The 25,681-nt window shown below is 37.3% G+C and overlaps 1 protein-coding gene across 1 annotated transcript in view; it reads right to left on the reverse strand.

The window, feature by feature from the left end:
- The window catches only part of ATG14 (autophagy related 14), a 37,649-nt gene that overhangs the window by 11,621 nt on the left and 347 nt on the right, over nt 1–25,681 (reverse strand). Inside the window, exons 2-7 of the mRNA XM_063089523.1 lie at nt 12,611–12,673; nt 11,095–11,137; nt 8,633–8,714; nt 4,765–5,002; nt 3,127–3,356; nt 1,862–1,979 (exon numbers count right to left, since the gene is read on the reverse strand). Coding sequence (XP_062945593.1) covers nt 1,862–1,979; nt 3,127–3,356; nt 4,765–5,002; nt 8,633–8,714; nt 11,095–11,137; nt 12,611–12,673 — 774 coding nt within the window. The remainder of the gene's footprint in view (nt 1–1,861; nt 1,980–3,126; nt 3,357–4,764; nt 5,003–8,632; nt 8,715–11,094; nt 11,138–12,610; nt 12,674–25,681) is intronic.

The raw sequence follows: 25,681 nt of genomic DNA on the forward strand, positions 1-25,681 counted from the left end.
TAAAATATACTCTGTGTCCTTTGCTTCCTTAGTGAACTGTACTTAACAGACACTTTCTAAGAATGAACTACTGCCGTGATGGAGAGCAATTTCACTGCATCTATGCAAATTACAAATGCATATACCCTTTTTTTTTTTTTTTTTTTTTTTTGTCCTTTTTTGTGACCGCGCTCAGCCAGTGAGTGAACCGGCCATCCCCATATAGGATCCGAACCTGCGGTGGGAGCGCTGCTGTGCTCCTAGCGCCGCACTCTCCCGAGTGAGCCACGGGGTTGGCCCCAAATGCATATACCCTTTGACCAAGCAATTCCATTTCAGGAAATTTATTCTACACAGAGGCTTGTACACTAATGAAATGATGATATACAAGATTATTCCTTGAAGCATCAACAGGGGACTGTAAGGTCTTGGTACATTTATAGAAGGGAAAAAAACCATGCACCTGTCCACTTTATGCAGAATGATAGCCGAAGGCTTACAATGGCCCTATGAGGAGATTTGCACCCCATCTTCCTCCCTGCCCTCTTCTCTGCTGCTCTCCTCCACACTTACTCTTACCAGGGTGCTAACCTTGCCATTCTCTTTGCCCGCAGCCTTTTTCCTTAGGGATCCATATGGCTGCTCCCTCCCTCCCCCAGGTTCTCCTGTGACCACGTACCTGCCTACTCAAGCCCAGCAAGCCATTCCCTATCGCCACATTCCCTTTCTCTCCCCATTTTAATATTTTCCACAGCACTGATCACCATCTGACATTCTGTTCATTTTTTTATTATATGTGCCCTTTATTAAAATGTAACCTCCAAGAGGGCAGGGATTATGTTTTTGTCACCAATGGACCTCCCAGTGCCTGGAACAGTGTCTGGCACACAGCACGTGCTCAATAAATATTTGTTAGATAAATAAAAACTTAAAAAGCAAAGTGCAAAACACCTGAGTATAGCATGCTATCACTTGTGTTTAAAAGGAAGGGTGATAATAATATGTTTATATTTGCTTAAAATGCAAGTGTAACGGGAGGCTGGTAGCAAGGGCTTAGTGGAAACTACATAGACTGTACATCTTTAAATTTTTTTGAATTTTAAACCATGTTAGGTTTTTATTTTTAAAAAATTAAATTAAAAAAAACCTTAAAATTTACCCAGTTCTTACAGATGAAGATCTGCAGCATATCCTATGATTGTCCTGATTTTTCCTTTTATTGTTTTTTTTTAAGTAGGAGAATTCTCTGTGGTCTTCTCAAAGACTTTGCTGTGGATTATGTCCCCCCAAAATTCACTGAAGTTTGAATTGTGTCCCCCAATTTTTATGTATTAGAAACTTAGCCCCCACTGTGACTGGTAAGAGGGTGGGAAATCCTATTATGGTAATTGAAAGGTAGAGCCTTGAAGAGGTGATTGGACTGTAGGACCATGCCCTAGTGAATGGATTAAAAATGGTGGTCAGGGGTGTGGTTCTGAGGGCTTTAAAAGAAGAGAGAAGAGAGTCTCTCTCTCTCTCTCTGCTCTCTCTGCCTCCACCATCTTGCAATGTGAGACCCCTGGGTCACAGTCACCACCACCAAATGGACTTTGGACTTCCCAGCCTCAGAAACTGTAAGCAATAAATTTCATTTTCTTTATAAATCACCCAGTAACAGGTATTTTGTTATAGCAACACAAAACAGACTAATACAGACTTCATGTGCAATTTTAAAATAATGAAACAAATTTGCACGAGGCTTTTGAAATTAATCTCAATATATCAGACCTTTTCTGTCTTAATAATATTTAAATTCTTGTTTTTTGTTTAATTAGAATAAATAACACAATAGAAACTCAAGAGATCTATGATAAAGATGACATCACTGCCTTCGAGTACTTGCCTGTTGCACAGCTTTTTGGGAAGATTTACATCAAGTATATGAGACAGAATGTTGACCAGCTGAGTCGCATAGCACAATGCAGCACTGATTGTGTAAGCAGGGTTATTATGCTCCATGTCTAAAACAAACATAACAAACACACACAAAACAACTTTGATTTCAACCAAAATATTAATGAACCAAGATTTTATTATGATTTGTAATTTTGTCATTACATTAGTGAGGATTAAGTTTTACTCCTTATTTAATAGATGCTCCATGGTCAGACATAAACAGTCCACTGTTTGTTTTCCTGCTGCGTGGAATGTGACATAAGAAAATGGACCTAAACAGGCCCAGCATAAATTAAAGTATGAATTGCTTGGACCTGATAATGTATTATCAGAACAATTAATGCCCAACCTAAGGTCATCTTCTCAGAGAGCCATTCCCTGACTGCCCTACAGAAACGTCATCCCTTCCTTTGTACCCCTGCCCTGCCCCATGATGCTGCTGGTTCCTTCCACAGCACCCACTCCATGTATGGTGCCTTTGATCATTTACTTATTTCCTGCTCTTCTCCCCAGAGAAGGGCAAATAGTCACACCTGTCTTGGTCACCTTTGTATCACCAGCACCCAGCACTGTGCATGACCCAAAGCACGTGCTCACTAAATATTTGCTGAATGACTAAATGAACAATCCTTCTCCATCAGAGAAACTGCAGGGGTTCTAAAGGGTTTTTCTTTTAGGATATTTCAATCTCTGTTTAGGACTACTAAAAAAAAACATGTTACAAAGTTACATATTAAAAATAGGACTCAAGAGAATAATACACTTCTTTAAATAGTGAGGTCTTTTTACATAATTAAAGCAGTATTAACCCCTAAAACGTGAAATAGCTAAAAAAAAAAAAAAAAAACCCCACACATTTTCAGTTCATTAAGTGATGAATGGATAAGCAAAATGCAGTATATCCACACAATGGGATATTATTCAGCCATAAAAAAGGAATGAAATACTGATATATGCTATAATGTGGATGAACCGTGAAGCTGGGGAGAGGGGGAGAATGTAGGGTATGACAGCTTCATGCCATGGAGTTTCCATTTGGAATGATGAAAATGTTTTAGAACTACATAGGGGTGATGGTTGCACAATGCTGTGAATGTACTAAATGCCAATGAGTTGTTCACATTAAAAGTGTTAATTTTGTTATGTAAATTTTACCTCCATTAAAAAATTTATATATATTTGTAAGTTTTCAAAGAATATTTTGCTTCTCACCAGGCCCCTGCGTCGTTTTCTTCTCTTCCACCCAGTTGTAGTAGGCAGAGTAGTCCCCGTTATTAGGGAGGCTAATCCAAGGCCCTGTAATGCTAATGCTGGTATCTCCATTGTGATCGTCACAGACCCATCGTCCTGAAAGGTAAGTTGTCCTCCGGGCTTCGGCGAGCTTGCTCACGGTGCTGGAGGTCATGGCACTGTCACTCTCTGAAGACACATCTGCGGGATCTCTAAAAATCAGAAGACACATACAGATTTCCAGAGACTGGATTTTTAAGGGTATGCTCTATACTTGCCAGATGTGCCAGAATACTGAAAGGTTGCACATGAGCACAGGAATTTAATTGGAATATATATTGATAAGTAATTGCTATCAGAGATGAAGATCAAACCAGTGGCACAGAGCACATATGTGAAGAAGATGGCACCATGAGCGAGAGCCTAATATATTAAGTTCTCAAATTACTGAGCCTCAACACCCCTTCACATGCTTAAAAAATTTTGAGGATCCCAAAGAACTTTTGTTTATGTGAGTTAGATTATTGATATTTACTATATTAGAAATTAAAACTGGGAAAAATTTAAAGAGTGAGTGAACAGGTTAACTTTCTTGCTTAAGCCATTAGCCATGTGACACCCTTCACTGCTGTGAAGTCATAACCCACCAACAAGGCCCTGACCAGATGTGTTCCTTGGACTTTGGACTTCCCAGCCTCTGAAACTGTTTCTTTATACATTACCCAATTTCAGATATTTCTGTTACAAGCAACAGAAACAGACTCATACGGTTACTAATGACAAATTACTTAGAGTCAGAGAATAGGTTTTCAAGTTGGAAGCAACAAAAAGATTTTTAGGCTTTTAGGAAGCCAACTTTGGCAACAGACCAAAGGATAGACTAAAGTAGAGGCAGGAAAAAGTAGTTACAAAAGCAGCAATAGTCCACTGACTGATTCCAGGGAAAGGTGCAGGAAAGTGAGAGCAGCCAGAAGAGACAGGAAAACGCTCAGCTAGCACAACCTGGTGGTTAGTGAAAGAGCAAACAAAAACCTTCATTAGCAGCAGCATCAGGGAAGTTTGAAAATATAGGAGTATTACAAGACAGACTGGGAGCCTGGAGGTGTGCTGTCTGGAACCTCTAATTTTCAAAAGCACCTAGGGTGACTATGATGAACAGCCAGGTGGGGGACCACTGTCTTGTCCATCCTTACTGACTCCTGAGGATGTCCATGCATTACTGCCTAAGACTAAAATCACAGTATCCATAGCTTGGCAGCAGCTAATACAATAAATGACAGTGACCAGGAACAGGCTAAGTCAACATGTAGTGTCCACATGTAAGACATCCTAAGCACTAGGTGTTTTCTTACATATTAACCCATGATTTCTCGAAGCATTTTTAAATCCCCATTTAATAGACAAGGAAATAAGACTTCGAGATCCAAGAAGGTGAATCACATTACACAACTAATAAACGACATTACCCATCAAATGGGTCTCAATCAGGAGTGTGAGAAGTTCCATTACCAGAAAAACCAATGACCCTAGAATGAGGCCCAATAAATGAGGTGCTGACATGCTGAAAAAGAGCATTTGGAACTTGATTTATTCCTAGAGTCAAAGACTTGCTTACTGTACCTCACACCAGTTTTTACTTCCTCAATTGGGAAAATGACAGAGGTGAGCTCCAATATACGGGATCGCCGAAGTTCTGCCAGACGCTCATAATGACTTTTTAAGTCAATGTTTTTTTTTTCTACCAGGTCACCAAGTTTGCGGTTGTGCCTCTGAATCTTCTCCTTTTTCTCTTGGTGCCGTTGTGCTCGACTGTAAAGCTTCTGATTCTTTTCCTTGGTTTTGAGAAGACCTTCAGAGTCTAAAATAAATAAACCACACCCAACAATTATGTCTGCAAATAGTTCCTGTGTACTGCAGAAGCCCACCTCAAAGTTTCCTCTGCTAGCTAAAATGAAAAGCAAAACCTCAATGAAACCAACTAATGTTCAATAATTGGAAATTTTGAGAGTTTAGTTCAAGTAGATATTACACATAAAGCAAAGATGACCACTACTAAAATGACTCTGGATTGCCACATCCAATCATCATTATTAAGGAGTCACTCAATGACTATCAAGTTTAAGTTTAACATAAGCAGTTCCTTTCTTACAGTAAGCACCAAAGAATAGTCATGTTGGGCAGAAAAGATATCTAAGTCAAGTTTGAAAAACTTACTGGTTATCTGATTTTCTTTAGAAACCTCTTATGTGTGCCTTGGGTTCCAATCAGAGAACCCAGGGACAATCTCACAGCAGATGGTCATGCAGCAAAGGAGGATAGGCAACAGAAACAGCCCAAGAGATCTGAAAAGTCACAGTGGAGTGCGGCAGCAACCAGCGGAAGAGTGAGATATCTGGAACACATATGCCCAGCATTTTAAGTGCTGCAAGGGAAACAAAAGCCTGGCCACACAACCAGGAGAGGAGACACACACTTATCCTGTCAGATTGAGGTCCTGTGCAGAGCTCCTTCAGATCCTGGGTCCTAAGATTGGCTAGGGCTATTGGACTGCAGCTGAACTTTGCTTGAATAACACAAACATGTTGTAAACTCTCAGAAAGACACCTAGGAATCACTTAGCAAGCTTATACTGAAGTTTAAAAGCAAGCTCATTATTTTTCTAGGAAAACCTCCTCTTGATACATTTTAAGCTAGTTTTTGACTTGTCCACTGCCTAATTAATCCCTTGATCATCAATTCTATTAGATGTCTTACAATTCCCTATATCTAGGCCTTTCTTTTCAATCCCACTACCACAATCCTAGTTAACATTCACCAAAACTCTGCCTATCCCCACCTTGGCTTAACTCCAAGCCTTCATGTCCTCTTTCACTCACTCAGTCTTTACAAACTGTAGCCAGTGCTCAGCTGTTCTCCACTGCCCATCAAATACAGACCAAACTCTAGCCTCAAGGCCACCTCCAAACTGGTATGTTCCCCACAGTACCCTTTTGTACACCAAGATGAAACCACTTAAATAGTTGGATGGATGGATGAATGAATGGATGGATGCCGAACCTTTCATAATTCCCTAAACGTTCATCCCCATACTGTTCAAATCAACTTCTCTCCAGGAATCCTCTCTATTTGCTCGTATTTTCCACTAGTGCAAATTTTACTCATTCAGCAAGGCCCCCCTCCATATACACTCCCAGATCTTTTGCTCCTCAAAACTCTACAGTAATGTATTTGTGTGGACTCCTCCTAGGGCCTCTAGTTCTCTGTTTCTTACACCAGATCCCACTGAAGCCTTATGGTCTCCTGATTAGAATGTAACAAGCATCTGATTTGGGTATGTGAACCCAAACTACCCTTTTTTACTGAGGACCACTGAGCCTAGATATTTAGTTGCAGCCATGAGATTTCTTACAGCTTTGTTTCTCCACAGATGCATCTCTTTACCATTCCTGCTTAGTATGAATGTAATAAAGCTTCAGTCTCTTGGTTCCATCACATGCTTTCTTTCCAGCAAGCTCATTTATTTTCATGATCTCTACTGAGCTCTTTATTGGTGCTCAAATGGATCTACCTACCCACGGTCCCGAGTTATACAGTGGTCAGACTGTTTTCTTTAGGACAGTTTCAAACTTAATATCATGACCCCTCATAGGTAACAGGAAATCACCATGGTCACCCCATCTGCACCTGGGGATGCAGGTGCAATCGGAGTTGTCTTACTTCTGCCTCCCCCCAAATGTCAAAACGTTTGATGCTGGGCTGGCCCAAGGCTCACTCGGAAGAGTGTGGTGCTGACAACACCAAGTCAAAGGGTTAAGATCCCCTTACCAGTCATCATAAGGAAAAAAAAAAAAAAAAAAAAGCAACTGATGCTGCAATTGCTATAATCTAACTTCCCTATCTATACTGTATAACGTATCTATATATTATACTGTATCATAAAACCTTAAATCAAAAGATTCTGGAGAAATAATTCATCAGGCTCTACAGTTTATAATTTGTGCCCCTTCCTGAATACATGTGATATTTCAACAACAAAGTTAAAAAAAAAAAAATTATTGGGTAGCAAGCACTTAATCTGTGGGCTTGAGGCCAAGCATAAATTCTGTAATCCAATAACTCCTTTAAAACTGCTTGCAAAATTTTGAGTCTGGTTTACAGGATGGGAAGAACAAGACTGCATTTACGTTATAAACAGCAGTAGTTCCCAACCCTAGCAGGCCATCAGAAACACCCAGAGTAGTGCTACCCAAAGTGTGGCCTATGGATCTGGGCCCATCTGCAAACAGTTACCAGCCATGATGAGAGGAATACAAAATAGAGAATAGCTATGTAGAAACTTTTTCCTTCTACATGGAAACTTAAACATTGCCATGACATTCAAGCATGTGGTCATTTTCCTAAGTTCAGGGTAGATCCTAGGATTCTCTCCAGATTTTAAAAAGGTCACCAGGTAACTCTGATGATTTGTTAGGGATGGAAACCACTGATATAGAGTCTATTGCTTTAGAGCCTTGTTTTTTATTTTCTGTGGCTGTCGTTTTTGTTTTGGGGGGTTAGGAATCTGTTAAAATGAGCTGATCAAAGCTTTAAACTTGCTCATCAGAGAAATGTACATGATCAGTAAGTTAATTTCAGAAGGTTCCCAGATGCCTGGTGGCAAACCCCTGGTCTAAACACCATGGGAGGATGGGGAAAGAGAGTGAACCAATTTTAAGTAGTGAGTTCTTGCACTGCTATTGAACCAGAGCTTTTGGAGGATGCATGAGAAATGGGGTGGATAATCGCTTGACTGTAGCTCTGAACACCTTTTCACAATGCCGCCCTGCTTCTCTAGTTTATTAATCCTGTGAAACTCCACGTGAGCACTTTATTACAACATTCAAAGGAAGCTTTTACACCATGACATACCACTATAAAATACTTGCTTCTGAAAGCAATGAGTAGGCAAGAAAGGGAGTCATCATGAGATATTATAGTGACTCAATCTAAAGTTTAAACACTGATCTTCAAAAATACATGTTTCTAAGGATGTGCAGGATTTCTAAGAGGACTCTTTGACAACCACCTAGGATAAGTATGAAGGGTACAAATATAATGTAAAATTAATACAGATTAATATTAGTAGGAGACTAAGGGGTAAAAGCCAATATTCTGCGTTTCTAGAATGATCTAATAACAATTACAAGTGAGTACCAAGTTAGACTCTGAGATTCCTGTTAGCTAAGGCAAACGGGAACATACATTCTTTAACTTTTTCAATTGAGAAAGGTAGCAGATTATTTAAGGCCTCTATAATTGTGTTTATATATTTAAAAAATTCCTTATATAAATGTTTTACAAGGAGAAAGAAAGGCAAGTAGTAAACTTTTCCAAGTTTCTATTGCCCGTACCCCCTTCCTCTCTTTCTCTGTCTCTTTAGCTTATTAATCCCATGAAATTCCATATGGGCCCTTTATTAGGGCCAGCAGGAAGGGGGCAAATTACTTACTTTTCTTCATTTCTTCATTTCCTTTACATATTGTTTGTTTCAGTTGTTCAATCCTCATCTTGCAGGACATTATTTTCCATCTCTGAAAAAGATATGCAATAAATATCACAAACATTGATCTCATGATTAATATGATTATCTATCTGGGCTCATTACTTATTTTCAGGTATACCTTAGAAAACACAATGGAGAAAAAACCAACATAATTATATTTGTTACTGCTTTTGTAACGATGGTACATTAAGAAAAAGAAAACAATGTTTTTTTGGATCAAGGCAGAAGCCACTAGGAAATTGAGAAGGAAATTCACATAGTTCTTTTACCCTGTGTCAGTGAGCACAGAGAAAAATGTAGGAGGACATTCTTTAAACCTGCTCTGTTAAGTACATACCTACCAGCCACATGAGACTATTTAAAACTCAATTAAAATTACATTAAAAAAAAAAAAAATCCAGTTCCTTACTCACACTACCCGAACGTCAAATGATCAACACCCCACACGTCTAGAGGCTACTGTACTGGATGGCACAGACAGAACATTTGCATCAGCACAGAAAGCCCTATTGATGCACTGCTCAAACTTCCAGTGCTGGTTACTGCGGAGACTATTAACATCCTTGTGTTATCTCACAAAATGAGTGAATATTACTTGCCAATTAATAAAAACCACAACAACACAGAGGTTTTTTTTAAAAAGCGCATAACTCAAAGATTTCCTGAAAAGCCTCAGAAACAATATGAAACACGAAATAGCCTCTTCACATTACCAGGATTTAGGAACAGCTCCCCCTAAAGTAATAAAGGATCAGAAAAAACAGGACTTACTAGTTAGGTAAAAACTGTGATTATTCTCTAATGTCTCCGTAAATGTGAATAATTAAAAGCTTCAAACAGTGTTCAAACGTTTACGGTGTTACACTTATCTAAAAAGTCGGATAGCACAAGATACAGACTAGATTACAGGGATGTTGCAGCAAGTAAAACTCTAACCCTTCTAATGGAGTCAGAGAGACTTTCGAAAACAGATTCATCAGTAATGAAAAGTTTGGAAATAAATTGGAAATGAGACATCTTCACTTTTAAAAGTAGTAGTCTTTAAGAATCAATATTGAAGTTTCTGACAGAAAAACTAGAAAACATTACAAAGACTTTAGAAAAGTTTTCCATAGAACATATTTTGTTTACTATAAAATTGAGAACCTAAGCAAAATTCACTTCTATCACAAATATTCTTTAGGTGTAATAAAAAAATTATGGATGGTGCTTACTATTAAAAAAAAAAAAATTAAACACTGCAGAAGAAAAAAAGGAAATGTGACTGTTAGCCTGACTCCTTCCCATTCCTCAGGGGTAACCTCTTAAAATTAAAGTTTCACGTGTATCTTTTCAGATATTTTAGAGTACACTTCTATTTAAAATATATATTCACACAAATGAAATCATACTTTATCCTAGCCTTTGTTTTTTTCATTAAAAAACATCTTAGACATCTTTCCATATCAATACACGTAGACTGAACATTTTTTTAATGGCTACACAGAATCATAATTTATCTCATCCTGATTGATAAACATTTAGATTATTTATATATCAATTTTACCACCAGTGCTGCAGATAATCCGCTTCTTTACCCATACGTTTCTGCATCCATGCGTATTTCCTTATGAGGAAAATTGCTGGATATACTATATGTGCTTTAAAAAACAACAACAACAACAAAAGACAACAACTACCACCAAATTGTCCCCCAAATAAACCTGTTAATGGATACTTCCACCAACAGGGAGTAAAAGTGTACGGTGCTGTCAATCAAACTACTTATTTTCATTTCGTGCTCATTCTTTCCCAGTTTAATCAATCGTTAATTGTGCTTAGGGTCTTTAACATGCAGAACTTTTTAACTTTTATGTAATCTGTCAAAATGCTTTCCTCTATAGTTCATAAAGTTTCTCCCCACCCTAAAGTTACATAAATACTTATGTAACCTTATTTTCTTTTAATATTTTTATGAGTTCACTTTTTACATTGAATCATTATTCAATCTGGAATGTGTGTTTATTATGAATAATTCTTGCAAAAAGGATAGCCCATTGTTTTCATTTTTCTATGTGAATACCAGACTTCACAATTATTCTTTATGATGGCTCCATAATTAATCGCCCCTACCCTGTTTTTGGTATGTAGATGAAATACTACAAATAATATATTTGAATAGAGAACTGCCAAAAATGATAAAAATATATTTAAATTCAAAATGATTTTTTAAGCTCTAGCAACTTAAACACATGTAGCCTCAAGTATAAAAAATATTAATTTAAATACGTTTTACAGGGGGGAGAGGGAGGAGGGAGGGAGGTTTCGGTAATGGGCCACAATAATCAACCACATTGTATATCGACAAAATCAAATCAAATCAAATAATAAATAAATAAATAAATAAATAAATACGTTTTACAACTTACCAACTGATCTGTTATCCATTTTCCTTCCATCGCTTTTAACACTCTATATGGAAAACAGACATAGAAAATAAATTCTTAATAAAATTTTGTGAAGCTCAAAAACATAAAATCAACAACTTTTAAAAATAAGTTCTTAGAAATGGCTAGAAATACCATAGTGGGATTTAGCATTTTAAATATTTTCCAAATTCCTGTTCTCTGCAGTTTTTTTTCACCTCCTTCCTTTTGCAATTTCTTTCTTTCTTTCTTTCTTTTTTTTTTTGGCAGCTGGCTGGCTCAGGGAACCGAACTCTTGACCTTGGTGTTACAAGGCTGCACTCTAACCAGCTGAGCTAACTAGCCAGCCTTCCTTTTGCACTTCTAACACAACACTGCCAAGAGCCTTTCTACAAACATCCACAGTAAATTTCCACAATAGCCCTAGCCTTTGTCCTCAGTCATAATACTCTACATCATTCATAATTAATAATAATTATTATAAGACAATTCACGATATAAAATACTATAGTTAGTTCCCAAAGAAATGCCCAAAATCTTTTCTATGGGAAAAAATAAGTTTCTGCGATCGAGTAAGTTAGAGAAATTGCTGAGTTAAATAAATTTAAGCAGGTTTCTCTAATGCAGGATATTTTAGAAGATTTAATATGCTCATGAATGTGCTTATCAGACCACTGCACACTCTCTTGAGAAGCTCAGATCACACTGTGAGACTCACTGGCACAGCTATCAACTGTTTTCACTACAGGAGTGAGACCTCCAAGTTGGCATGGTTTGGGAAAGCCTCAAGGAAGAGATGATCCCTAGAGAGTCCTGAGAGATGGGCAGGACTTGCATGGAGAAGAGGAAAGGCACTGAGGCAGACAAACTGTGAGTGAAGGCCCAGAGATGCAAACACCAGGGATGTGTCTGGACAACAGTGATGGGATCAGTTTGGGGGCAGAAGGTTCTCTAGGACAATTCTCAAACCCAGGCAGTGAGAGATTCATCAGGAGTGCTTGTTAATAACTCAGATTCCCTGTCCTCATCGCAGACCTACTGGATTGGAATACCTGAGGATAGGATTCCAAGAATATGCATTTTTAACCACTACCTTAGTTAATGAATTCTCACATAGATGATCTGCAGGTAACACTCTATCAAACACTGATACAGACAGAAAAATGGTAAATGGAAGCAGTAATATCCTACAGGAGCTACCAGCACTAATTTAGGTCTAATCAAGCCTACTGTCCTGGACCCATTTGCCGCACATCAATTATCAGGGGCAGGGTTTGACTCATCCATCCAAATACTCACTGAGTACCTACTGTGTACCAGGCACCACGTTTGAGTCCAATATTTTCTAGAAACTTGATAATATGTCCTCCTTTACTTATCCAAACACATTCATTTTCTACACTTTAAGAGACTGCACCCTAAACTAATTAAGTTAGCAATCTGCACACCAAAGCAACAAATTAAACGAAGTGGTGACGAGATGACCTCCACAAATTAAAAGGCAAATCAAAAAACTCACTCTTTTTGAAATTCTTCTTGCTTGATCTTAAGTCGGTTTAACCTTTCCTTCTTGTCAATAAACCTATAAGAAAAAAAATTCAATGTTTTCTTTAAATGTTCATTTAATTCAGTTCAATAAGACTGCAAATTCCCGAGAGCCAGTCATGTCTGCAGATTCACATGGAAATGTCACTGTCCTGAAAGTAAATACATTTCTCCTCAATGGGATGCATACAGCTGCTTACCATTTGGTTATTTTAAAACTAAGTTCAAATCCTCAACTTTAAAATTCTTTCCTGGGTTTATAAAATATGTCTATAGATCCCCCTAGGTTAAATTATTTTCCAAAACAGGAACATCAGAACACTAAAGTGAATTTGAACTCAAGGAAATTAAGGCTTCCATTATAAAATAAATTTTAATTACTAAGCTTAATTTAATCCTGCCCTCTCCTATAAACTTTTTCCTTATAATTTTAAACTACAACTTTTTTCTCACTAATTTTATTGCTAGTCATTACAGGCTAACAATTTACTTACTAAAAGTTATCAAAAGTAAGGGACCAGCCCATGGTTCACTTGAGAGAGTGTGGTGCTGATAACACCAAGGCCACAGGTTTGGATCCCTATACAGGGATGGCCGGTTAGCTCACTTCAGAGATCATGGTGCTAACAACACCAAATCAAGGGATAAGATCCCCTTACCGGTCATCTTTTAAAAATAAATAAATAAATAAAAAATAAAAGTTATCAAAAGTAAGGGGTATCTTTTTTTATTTTTTGGTGGCTGGCCAGTACAGGGATTGAACCCTGGTCCTTGGTGTTATCTGTATCATCCTCTAACCAATAAAGCTAACTGGCCAGCCCCTGTTCCCTTTTAATGTAACCATATAAAGTTATAAACTTCCCTCTAAGCATTGCGTTAGCTACATCCTAAAAATTTTTGATATATCTTTGTTATCATGTAGTTTGAAACTTCTAACTTTCCGTAAGACTCCTTCTTTGACCCATAATTTATTTAGAAGTGTATTGTTTAATGTCCAGACATATAGACTTTTTTTTTTAGGTAACTTATTGTTTTCTAATTTAATTTTGATGGGGTCACAGAATATGCTCTGTGTGATTTCAGTCTTTTGACTTGACACTGTCTTAGGGCCTTGTATATGGTTTGCCTTGAAGAAGGTTCCGTGTGTAGTGGAAAGAATGTGTACTCTACAGCTGTTGGGTACGGTGTTCTATAAATGTCAACTAGCTAAAAGTGGTTGACAGAGTCATTCAGATCTCCTAGATATGTGCTGTTCAATACGGTAGCTACCAGTCACATGTGGCTACTGAGCACCTAAAATGTGGCTTGTTTTTTAATAAGGATTTGGGGAAAAAAACTGTATGACTAACATCATGCAACTGATTATAAATGGTAGGAACAGTGGCCACTAACTATTTTCAAGGGAACAAGGATAATGCTACATGCTGCAGTAAGTAACATGGTATGAAGTCCTAGAATAGGCGCTTGGCTATCTCCTCAATTCCTAGCATAAAAGAAAACAATTTAACAGAACCACAGCAGCCCTAAAAACAATCCAGAAAAAGAAGTCTCTCTAAAATACTATTTCTGTAACCCCATATTTGAAACATACCCAAAGATTATCTACTTCTAAATGGAAGAAATAAAATGGTATAATCATGACAATAACATTTAATAGTCACTGCAAATGCACAACATATATTAAAGAAAAAAGCAAATTAGGCAATATTACATGTGATAGAATTATATACTTATAATGTGAGAATTTAAATTAATTTAAATTAAAAATTCAGTTCTCAGTTGCACTGACCGCATTTCAACAGCCACACATGGCTTGGACAGCACAGATACAGAACATTTCCATTACTGCAGAAACTCCTATTAATGTCCATTAAGCTGGCAATGGCATGAAACAGTATTAGAAAACTCAGAAACCAATGTGGAATGTAGGCAAACCCATATAGATCTATCAGTTAACTTACCAGGCATTTACAATGCACCTGAACATGCCACAAAGCATCCTCCAGAATACTAAGAAATATAATTATACCGGTATATTCTTCTTCAGCTAACTGTGTATTCTTGGACATATCGCTTGTTATATGCTTTCATTTCCTCATATCAAAAATGAGAAACTAATGTGTTATTTACTTCTGCATCACTGAGACAATGTGGCAATTTATGTTCCGATAATCTGAAGGAAATGACAAACTCCCAAGACTCAAACCATGCAGAGGACCAACATGGATGATAGACTCTTGCTTTTAGAGGCTACAAAAATACTTCTTTCAGATCTGTTGTAAAAACACCGCTTTGCAGTAAAATAAATAAGGAAGACAGACAACTCTGTCCAGCTTTATGTTAAGCTGGTTGATTCTCTTGGGCCTTGCTAGAAAAAAACAAAAGAAACACGCCAAAAAAAAAAACCCTTAAAAATAAATATACAGGTGACAGAAGGAACAATAAAAGATAATTCCTAGTATATCAAATACTACATGAGTCATGTTATCCTTCATGAAGGATATTAAAAATAGGTGGTGTCAACAAAGCTAAACAGCAGATGATGGCAAGGAATGCGGCGGGGTCAGCATTTCCATTGCTCACTTGGTACACTCACCCATTCTCTGCATTCTCCATCCCACCACTCATGGAAACAGATCAAAACTGCATTCCTTGAGTCTGCTCTCTTAATATGGTTTCCAAGAAGTAGAAAGACAGACAGTCACCATATTCAAACCACATTTGGGGGCCGGCCCGTGGCTCACTTGGGAGAGTGCGGTGCTGATAACACCAAGGCCATGGGTTCGGATCCCTATATAGGGATGGCCGGTTGGCTCACTTGGGAGAGCGTGGTGCTGACAACACCAAGTCAAGGGTTAAGATCCCCTTACCAGTCATCTTTTTAATTTAAAAAAAGAAAAAAAAAATTAAAACCACACTTAATGACAAAATTTTTTTTTTTTTTTTAAAGTGGGAAGGATCCATATTTTACATACAGTTTTTCGATTGGGTTTCTCACATAAAATACCTTGCATCTTTTTCCCTGCCAAAACATACTGATCTATCTCCTTCTTTAACAGGTACACAGCATTTCACTGAATGGACATCATATCATTTATTTACACAAACTCCTACTAATGAACAATGCTACTGTTTCCAAATTTTCACTTTTATCAGTAATGGTATAAATGAATAGCCTAGTGTACATATCTTTACAAGCTTTTACGATTCTCAATGAGAAATTCTAATAAATAAAATAAACTGCTAGATCAAAGAATATTTACATGCAAAATTGAGTTATCGTCAAATTTCCTCTAAAACATTTCATATAATTTACAACCTCACTAACAGTGGGTAACAGAATGCATTTTCTCATTCTCCCTAAACACTGGACATTTATTTTCAGTCTTTGCTAATCTGATTGACCTCTGACCCCTCCCCCAAAAGATGGTTCATAATTCACTTATTTGCCTTTATTTCACTTTTAGAAAGGTTGAACATCTTTTCATATCTTGTTGGCTACTTATTTTTCTTTTGTTACTTCCCTTCTCTGTCCTTTATCCATTTTTCTACAGATTTTTCTTTAAGGATTATTTATCAAGGAAATTAGCCATTTTTCTTTTATACATCTTGAAATTATTTTTTCTCAACCTCCTGTCTGGCTACTCGTGTTTCTGCTCTACAGAATTTTCTGAACTTTTATGTAGGTGCATTTATCAATCTTCTTTGTTTAATCATTCTAGTTTTTGTGTAGTTTTTCTGAAAGGAATCTGCCAATGAACCTGTCCCAAGCATGGCTTTTACAACACTATTTCCTGTATTTTCTCTCCCAATTTAAAAATGTTCTCTAAATTATTTACTAAATTCTTTTATGCTGGTATAATTTGGTGCTCTTTTCCTAAAAAAGTACTCCCTTAAACTGACTTTCAAACAGTATGCTATGATAGAGAATGATGGTCATGCAGAGCCCTGTAGTAGAAGAGAGGCCACACAACACAGCTCAGGCTTAGAGGGAGCTTTGCAGGAGTGACACCTTTCTAAGCTGAGACTACAGGAGGTGTTAGAGTTGCCCTGTTAAGGGAAAGAATGCATTATGGGCAAAGGAAATTCTGCTGTGTAAAAAATTAATTTGTCCTGCACCAAAGTGTTTCAACATACCAAGTGGGATAAGTGATGGAAATATGCCGCTAATGAGGCAGTGGTCTCAATATATGTGTCTCAAAATTCCACTCTGTTCCCAAACTACAATCATGGTGACTGGGTGGATCTATCCACAGGTCAGACTACTCACATAACTCTGACCCATTCCACCAGAAAAACAGTGCCAGGACATGTTCTCTATTAGGAATCCACACTATTAACACTGCATCATCAAAACACCCGCAACTCATTAAGCACTTACTGCATCTTAAGCACAGCACCTTTCATTAAATAACTCTGATCCTTCCACCTGCCCGCCCTCATCCTAGTGCTCTATGTTTACTGTCTGCCTAAGGTTACAGCAATAGAAAAGTCTGACAAACACTATTTATGTATTTTAAGAAAGGCAAAAAATATAACATTTCAAATAAGCAACTGAGGGCCTAAAAAATATTCAAACCCTTTGAAGCAGTCACTCCAGTTCAAGAAATCTAGCCTAAGAAAACAGAGATGAGGAGAGAAAGATTTATATCTGAAACCGCCAATCACAAAATCAGTCACAACAGCAAAAAACTGGAAACCACTTTAATGTTCAATAGGAGAATTGTTAATTAAATAATGGTATATTGCCACTAAGGCCTTAAAATTTTTGTTTTCTTTTGTTTTTTGGCAGCTGGCCAGTGTGGGAATCTGAACCCTTGACCTTGGTCCATGCTCTAACCAACTGAGCTAATTGGCCAGCCCTGAAATATTTTTATAGACAAAGACATGAGTATGCCTTTATGAGATTAGGTTAAAAAAGTAGAATAACAAACTATATGCAAATGATATGATTCCAAATTAAAAATACATATACATGTATGTGTATACATGCACAGAGCATACATGCATAAAAACAAGGCAGGAAGGAATTATAACAAAATATTTACAGAGCTGAGAAAATATGGGTACAATCTACTTCCTTATGTGTTTCTATGTTTTCTACAATAATCATATATACCTACACAATCAGAAATAAAAGACACCAATTAAAATTACTCATGCTCACCTTTTGAGGATTATATTCACTATAAAAATATGTGCATAATTTCCCCAAAGTATAGAAAGTTCTTGAGTCCTCTGAGACAAATTATATTCTCTGGGTTCCTTAAATCAAGGGGGGTGGATGGAGGAGAATGCGCACTAACAGCTTTTAGGTCAGTGGTAGGGAACTTTGCCAAGCCCTGATTCGGGCACAGGTTGGGGAAGAAGAGTTAATGAAAATTTCGGTCCCTAGAAGTGAGGCAGCGAGCCTTCTCAGGTAAGTAAGAGACAGCACAAATGTGCCTGGGGAAGTGAGCAGAGCAATCTCGCCACCCTCACAGTGTATCTGTGTATCTGCCAAAGCCCGGTCTTTAAAAAAAAAAAGTGAGCAACATGGTTAATTCTATATTTAAGTAGAGATGGCTAAAGAACGAAATATTTCTTGAATTAGGATACTAAAATGGTAAGAATGACTAGCCATCAACTTTTTCTCCCTTAAATTCTTCAGACATACAAGGGTATGATATTTATAGGCAAATAAGATAAAAAATACAATCCTTATCAGGATATTCTTTTATCGTATGTTAGAATGTTTAGGATATTAGAAAATACAGTAAAAACACTCCATTGGCAGGAATAAAGGTTAAAAGTCATTAATAGAAAATAGAAACAAAGCATTGTTCAGTTTCCTCACTTGTAAAATGGGACTAATACTTAATGCACTTATCCTTGGTTACAAGGATTAAATAAGATAAATGTGAAAGTATCAGGTACATATGCTTAGCATGTAACATATGCTAATCTCCTATTCATTGTAATGAGTGATTTCGCGCTTAATCTCACTGTATATTAAACTGAACTACAGCATCAGACTTTGAGAAGAGAATGAGGGATTATGAAACTAGTGATAAGGCAGTCCTGACAACACCTGCTTCTTCTTCACATATTTAAAACAGTGTACTATAAAAAGTTATTTTACTATATAATTTAGATTAAGACAACCTTTAAAAATGAAAATAGAAAAATTCATTTTTGTTAACAAGATAGTAAATAAACAGAAAAATAAAAGGGACAGTTGTAAAATCTATATTTTTCCATGGAGTCTGAATAATCCTAACTTTGGATTTTAAAAAAGATAAATTTTACAGTTGTGAAGGAACAATATTCTGTGTATTGATGTGAAAATATGTTCAGGCACATTAAATGCAAAAACAATCCTGCAAAATAGTAAGTTTTGTGTGATCCCATTTTGCACAGAATAAGCATAGAAAAAGTAAAATATTGAGAACTATACCTCATCTATAACAGAGGCACCTCTATGTGGTGGGACTCAGAGAGACTTTTCCTTTACAGTTAATGTTTGAACTAAATTTAAAAATTTTAAATATCACATACTATTTAGCCTTCTAAAAGACATGTATTTTACATTTATGGTTTCATCAGTGTAAAAATTCAAAATACCTGAATTCAACTATATCTTGTTTGAAGAAAAATATCCAAAATAAAAATATTTTTAAAATTTTGGTGGGATGAAAGTTGTCACTGAGAGTTACTGTCTACCAAGTGAAGGACCCACAGACGTGAACTCCCAGGAGCCAGGATTCCATCGCTTATTTGAGGTAGGTCAGCAAAAGAGGAGCTCATGAATATCTATCCCAAACAGACTTTGCTTATTAAAGAGAACTAAATATTCAGTTTTAAGAAAAAATTACAAATTCATCTGAAAAATATTTTAAAAGATTAAACCAGGGCTAAAGACTTTCACCTGGCTAACTGAAAGAGGATTGGTCTTACTAAAAAATACTCATTGTTCCAGTGTGTCAATGTCTGGGGGAGAAAAAAAATCCCACTCACTGAAATTTCACAATACTTTTCCCACAACTCTGAGCCTTAAAGCATCCTGCTCCTTTCTAGAAATTTCTAGAAGAAAACACATGTTCCTTCCCAATCCTTAACACAGCCCTCTGAGATGAGCCATCACTGCTCCACCACACTCAGGTAAGCACTAAGTCTGCAGCAAGTGTCTATTTCATTATTGCATCAACTTACTACCTTCTCTATCAACAGCAAGTGGCAAATCCCAGGATTATTTTTATAATCACATTTTATTTTCCATGAAGTATGTCTTTTGGCGTTTGAAAGAGACTAGATTATGAGAATGCTTCTAAATTATGACAGGCTTTGAAAATATCTAGTGTAGACATCCTGGGCATCGGAGAGACTCTTCCGAATGTTGGACCTGGGGATTATCAGAATCTGGCAAGTGGTAGATGGCAGCCACATGGAGGTGAGAAAAACCAGGCATTCCAGGAATCTAAATCCAGTGGAAGGGTGCATGGGAGGAACACTGCCTCTCTCAGCTCCATCCCAGCCCTTGGTTCACTAAAGTACATATGACCCTCCAAGATATATCTCAATCTGTATAATAAAATGGGATGTTTTCCTTTTCTGGTATTGTTACACATACCATAGAAAAATATAGTTCAGATCTGGAAGTGAACTTAAGAATTAGCACAGCTCAGGAGTGTCAGTCACAACAATTCTGAGTCTCAGTTTCCTCATCTTTAAAACAGAATAATAATTCATGGGGTTGTGGCAGGGAACAAATGAGACAGTAAATGTAAAAGCCTTTTATAAATTCTAAAAGGATAAGAGTAGCCAGTGATACTGACTGAAAACAAAAGTTATATTTTCTTAGCAGATCCACATCCATTGGTGGGAATACTATCAATAAACTGCATTGGATGTGAACTGAGACCCTTCCTGAAGGACATAATCAAATAGCAGTAAGGTTGACAAACTCTTGTCTAAAAATGGGGAGTCCAGCTACCTGTAGGGCTTTTGTTCTGCTGCGTGCAGTATGTAGAACTGAAATCTTAAGACAGTAGACTTTTATAGGCCACGGTGACTGACAACCAAAAAGAGACTATAGAGAGAAGAGAAATATCTAAAGGATATTTTTTGAACACTGGCTGTGCCTTGCCCTTGACATCTGCAGTAACTCTAGCTTTCTTCCTCATCCTTTATCCCACTGCTCAATTTATTTCCTGGTAAAAGTGTAATCGTATATTCTTAAAACTCATCAGTGAGGGTAATGCTGCATCACTCCTGAAAATATACTTATGAAAGCAATATCCATAAACTCATAAAATGTGCCTCTCTTTTTAATCCACACTTGAAAATCACTGGTTCCTAAACCAGCAGGCAGATTTCCCTAGTCATCCTTTGATCATGTTCCCGGTCCTATTCATCTACCTATCATGAACTGGAAACTTTCTCCCCAGTTTTGAGGAGAAAGATTACTCCAACCTATTAGTTATCTATTGGGTAGCAGTGCTGTTTTTGGTGCCAGATAAATCTATAATCCAGACAACTATGTTCTTGTTAGAAGAGCTGTAACTTAAAAATGTCCAGCAGTACAAGATGCAAAGAAGATTGTGTTGTGGGTACTGCTTACTTAATATCATTCCCCTTCTTCATTCATCCCTTAAGGAAACATACACGTTAAAAGGCAGATGAAAAGCAGAAAAGAAAGTGGTGTTGTTTTAGCACTGGGAGGCGAGGTGGAAGACAAGAAAAGAATGATGTGGATGAGGATACCAAAGTTATAAGGAAGTTTTCCCACCAAACTACAAGAAAAAAGTAATGGGTTTAGATATTTTTCAACCAATCTATGTATCTGTCAAACTCATATTGTCCACAAAGGTGTGTAAAGACACATGACCCCTTCTTAGGAGTTAGGGAACTAATTATTTTGAGGTATTTGGATTTATTTCTTTAATACCTAATTTTCCCTGAGCTGCTAAACCATTAAAACCTATATATTCTATTAATGAAACCTGAAAAAATACATTTACATTTCCAAAAATTTTAATATGTGTTATCACATTCAAGATCAATGTAGGCACAGCTAATGTATCTAATTTACTGAAAAGATTCAGAAGTTAAACAAGAGTTTTTTAAACTGTGCTGTAAAGCTCCGTATTTTATTTGCAAGTATTTTGCCACAGTTAGTGAGGAGTTTTTCCACGAAGCTAAATGGAAAAAGAGACTAAAAGCAAAAACAATACAAATTTTTTCATAAATAATGAAGACAGTAGGATATCCCACAATCATCCTTTGGCCCACACAATTCGAGGCCTATTAGCAGTAAATCCTTCAGAGCAGAGACCTGCCTTTCTCCTCTCTAACTTGCCAGAATATTTTACAGATAATAGGACCCATGAAAGCTCATTAAAAGTTATTTGGCTATTGGGACAGTGGTTTTAGATCTCAAGAGATTCTTTCATCCTACTGGCTATTTGGCACTGTTCTGGAAACAAAGGAAAGCTAACAAGCCTCTCTTCTTAAGGCACACATAGTTCATAAAAGGGAAAGATGGAGAGAGGTGAAGTTGGCTGAGCAGACCACAGTGGCAGTCCTGTTATGCCTGAACCCCAAAGTTTCTTTTTTATGTCTAAATTTTGAATGGTTCTAGTGTTTGCTCTTCATTTTTCTGCATGGTCAGGAAAAGAAATCCACTATAACATATCCCTCTTCTAAAAATTTAATGCTCAGATTTAGCAAAGAAATTTATTATGTAAATTTTTAAAGTATATCGCCTTTGCCTTTCTTCAACAACAGGCCCATGTGCCAGCCACCACTGCTGAGCTAAGCACTGGCAATCTGATAGAACAAAACCAGAATTCATGCCTACATAGAACTATGTCCTCGATGTAGATATCTTCCTTAAATAAACATTACACCTCGTGTTTAGTAACAAAAGAAATAGAGTGTTGTGATAGCAAATAATGGGAGGAGAGATGAAGGTGGGAACCTACCTTAGAAGGAAGGTCAGAGAAGGCCTCACTAAGAAAGTGACATTTAAGCTGAGCGGTAACAGACAAGGTGCCAATCAGTAGAAAAAGTATTCCAGGCAGATGAAACAATAAGGGAAAAGGCCCAGTTGTGGAAAATTTTGTGTGTTTGAGGATTTGAGAAAAGGCCCGTGACTGGAGCAGTGAGTAAGACAGAGCATGACATGAGTTTATTTTTTGAGTATTTAATATATGCTAGACATCAGGCTAAGCACTTTAAATGTATGCTTTCGTGTTAATTGCTGCCAGAAAACTATAAAGCTAGATACCACACCATTTTCAAAATTAAAAAAACAAGCACAGGAGGTTAAGAAACTTGTTCAAAATCATACAGCAAGTAGTGGAGCTTGCATTCAATTCAATGCAGCATGAATCCAAAGCCCATGTTTTTTGCTCAACCTTACAACCTTACAGTTAGAGAGGTAAGCAGTAGCCAAATCATATAGGGATTCATATGCCATGGTAAGGAGCTTAGATTTTATTTTAAATGCAGTAGAAAGCCATTGAAAGATTTAAGCTAAACAGTGACATTATCTAATTTATATTTCTACTGTGACTGCTGTGTGGAGGCCAGAGGAAGGATGAACAGGAGTCGTCTCAATAAAAGAAAGGAAGTCACTAAGTAGTCAGGAGAGAAATGGTCGTCTGGACTACAGACAGATTCAAAATATATTTTGGCAGGCAGGCCCCTGGCTCACTCAGTAGAGTGCGGTGCTGATAGCACCAAGGCCACGGGTTCAGATCCTATATAGGGATGGCTGGTTGGCTCACTGGCTGGGCATGGTGCTGACAACACCAAGCCAAGGGTTGAGATCCCCTTACCAGTCATCTTTAAAAAAAAAAAAAAAAAAAAAAAAAAAAAAAAAAAATATATATATATATATATATATATATATAGGCGTCAGATTGAATTAGACTTGCCAATGATTTGAATGCTGGGAATAAGAGAAAAGGAAAAGTCTAGGATAACTCCTAGGTTCCTGGCTTTAGTAAGAAGTAGATCATGATGGATAATACTGAAATGGTCCAAGAACAGACTAACTTTGGGAAGAAGGGGTAGATTCATTTAATCATAATCACTCAATAAATCCTTATTGACTTCCTACTATGTGAGAATACAATGGCGTACAAAACAGATTAAGTCTTCCCCCCATAGAGTTTATATCTGGAGTGGGGAGCAGTTAGACAAATTAATATGTAAACAATCAGATGGTGATAAGTGCTATGGAAGAAAACAAAGCGAGTTAAGTAGGAGAGAGTTTACTATTTTAATTGAAGGGTCAGAAGGAGTCTCTCTTATGTATGAGCAGAGGTCTAATGGAAACAAAAAAGGTTGCCCTGAAGATTTCTGGGAGAAAAGAGTTCCTGGCAATTTGAATATGAATGCAAAGCCCCTGAGGCAGGAGTGTGCCTTATAGGTTCAAGGACTGACAAGGTGGCCAAGGTGGTATAGAACAGATAAGAGAAAAAATAATAGATTAAGTCAGAGGAGGAACAGAAAATACAGAATTTTGGTTAAGGACTTCGTCTTTTACTCTAGGTAAAAGAGGAAACCTCTGGAAGATTTGAACAGAAGAATGGAGGAGAGGCATTACTCTGGCTGCAACATGGAAATTACAATGAAAGGGATGCAAGGGTGGAAGCAGAGATACAATAGGCAATAATCTGCAGGTAGATCAGACCAGGTGACTGTGAAAGGGTCTGATTTAGGATAGGTTTTGAAGAGTAGATAGGATTTGCTGATGAGATTATGTATGGTGGCTTAAAAGAGGAGTCAAGGAAGATTGGAAAGGCTTTTCGGCCTGAATGTAGGAGGTACAGATTAAGGTGGAAAATCGGGAGTTCAGTTTTCCATATTAAGACGGAGATACCTATTGTGAATTTAAATACAGATGTTGAATACGCAGCTGTTTTCTGGATTTAGGAAAGATCTGATTTGGAGATACAAGTCTGGCAGTCTTTAGTATATAGATGGTATTTAAATCATGGAACTGGATCTAGGAAAAAGCATAGATAGAAGAGGGTCCAGAACTGAACCCTTGATAAACACGATCAATTAGATATTTCCATCTCATATTTAATATTCTTATAATAAAACATCTGGTTTAATTTTTAAAGCTATCGCTTAATTACATTGGCAGTTTCTAAAATCATCAAGTGCATGGATGAGACACAGCAATGAACTAAAAAGACCTTGTCATACAAATGTCCTCAAGAAAGAAAGAAAAGAACTGCATCCATGATCACAGGAATACTAGGAACTCAAAACGTTCCCAGATATATAGGTTATATGGTCTAGTGGTTAAGCATGGGTATATGGGGTTCAAGCTGTCGGGATTTTAATTCTGATCCCTACACTAAGTGAATTAATACCTGAACTTTTGACCTTAAGAATTCAGCTATCTTACTGACACTAGGTTGTTCAAACAAAACTTGGGAATGGGAGACTCCGCAGCCAATCACGTTAATTTTTCAATTATCTTAACCAAGGGCTTGTCGCTCTCTGTTTAGATTTCAAAACGCAGCCAACACATGTTCCTAAATGCAATTCTCTTAACTAAGGGCTTGTATCTCCCAGTCTGAATTTTAAAACAAAGCCAAAACACGTCCCCAGATCCCTCAGCATTCAAATAATCTTTGGAGGCAGGGAAGGAAAAAGGGAACAACCAGCTAGTCCTAGTTCACACTTTAGAGTAAGCACGTCAGATAACAAGGTCCACCTGAGTCTCAGACTACCGGGGCCCATTCTCTCTTAACCAGTTATCTGATTCTCTTCTGGTCTCTCCTCTGCAAAATGATTATGAATCATTCGAAGATAGGGAAAGGTTAAACCAACTTTTTGAATACGAGTACAGTAGAGAGCTAGGAATCAAACTATATGGCAGCAACAGGAGAAGACTTCTCCAAAGAGTCACCATCTATTCTTTTTTCCCCTAGTACCCTAGAGCACCGTGGTGTCAAACTCATCTCTGATGGGTGATGAGAAAAAGGCGACCTTCTCTCACCTGCCCCCACCCCCATCCCCATCCTCCGGCAGTAAAGCTCCG

This window comes from Cynocephalus volans, chromosome 3, assembly GCF_027409185.1.
Source record: "Cynocephalus volans isolate mCynVol1 chromosome 3, mCynVol1.pri, whole genome shotgun sequence".
NCBI lineage: Eukaryota > Metazoa > Chordata > Mammalia > Dermoptera > Cynocephalidae > Cynocephalus > Cynocephalus volans.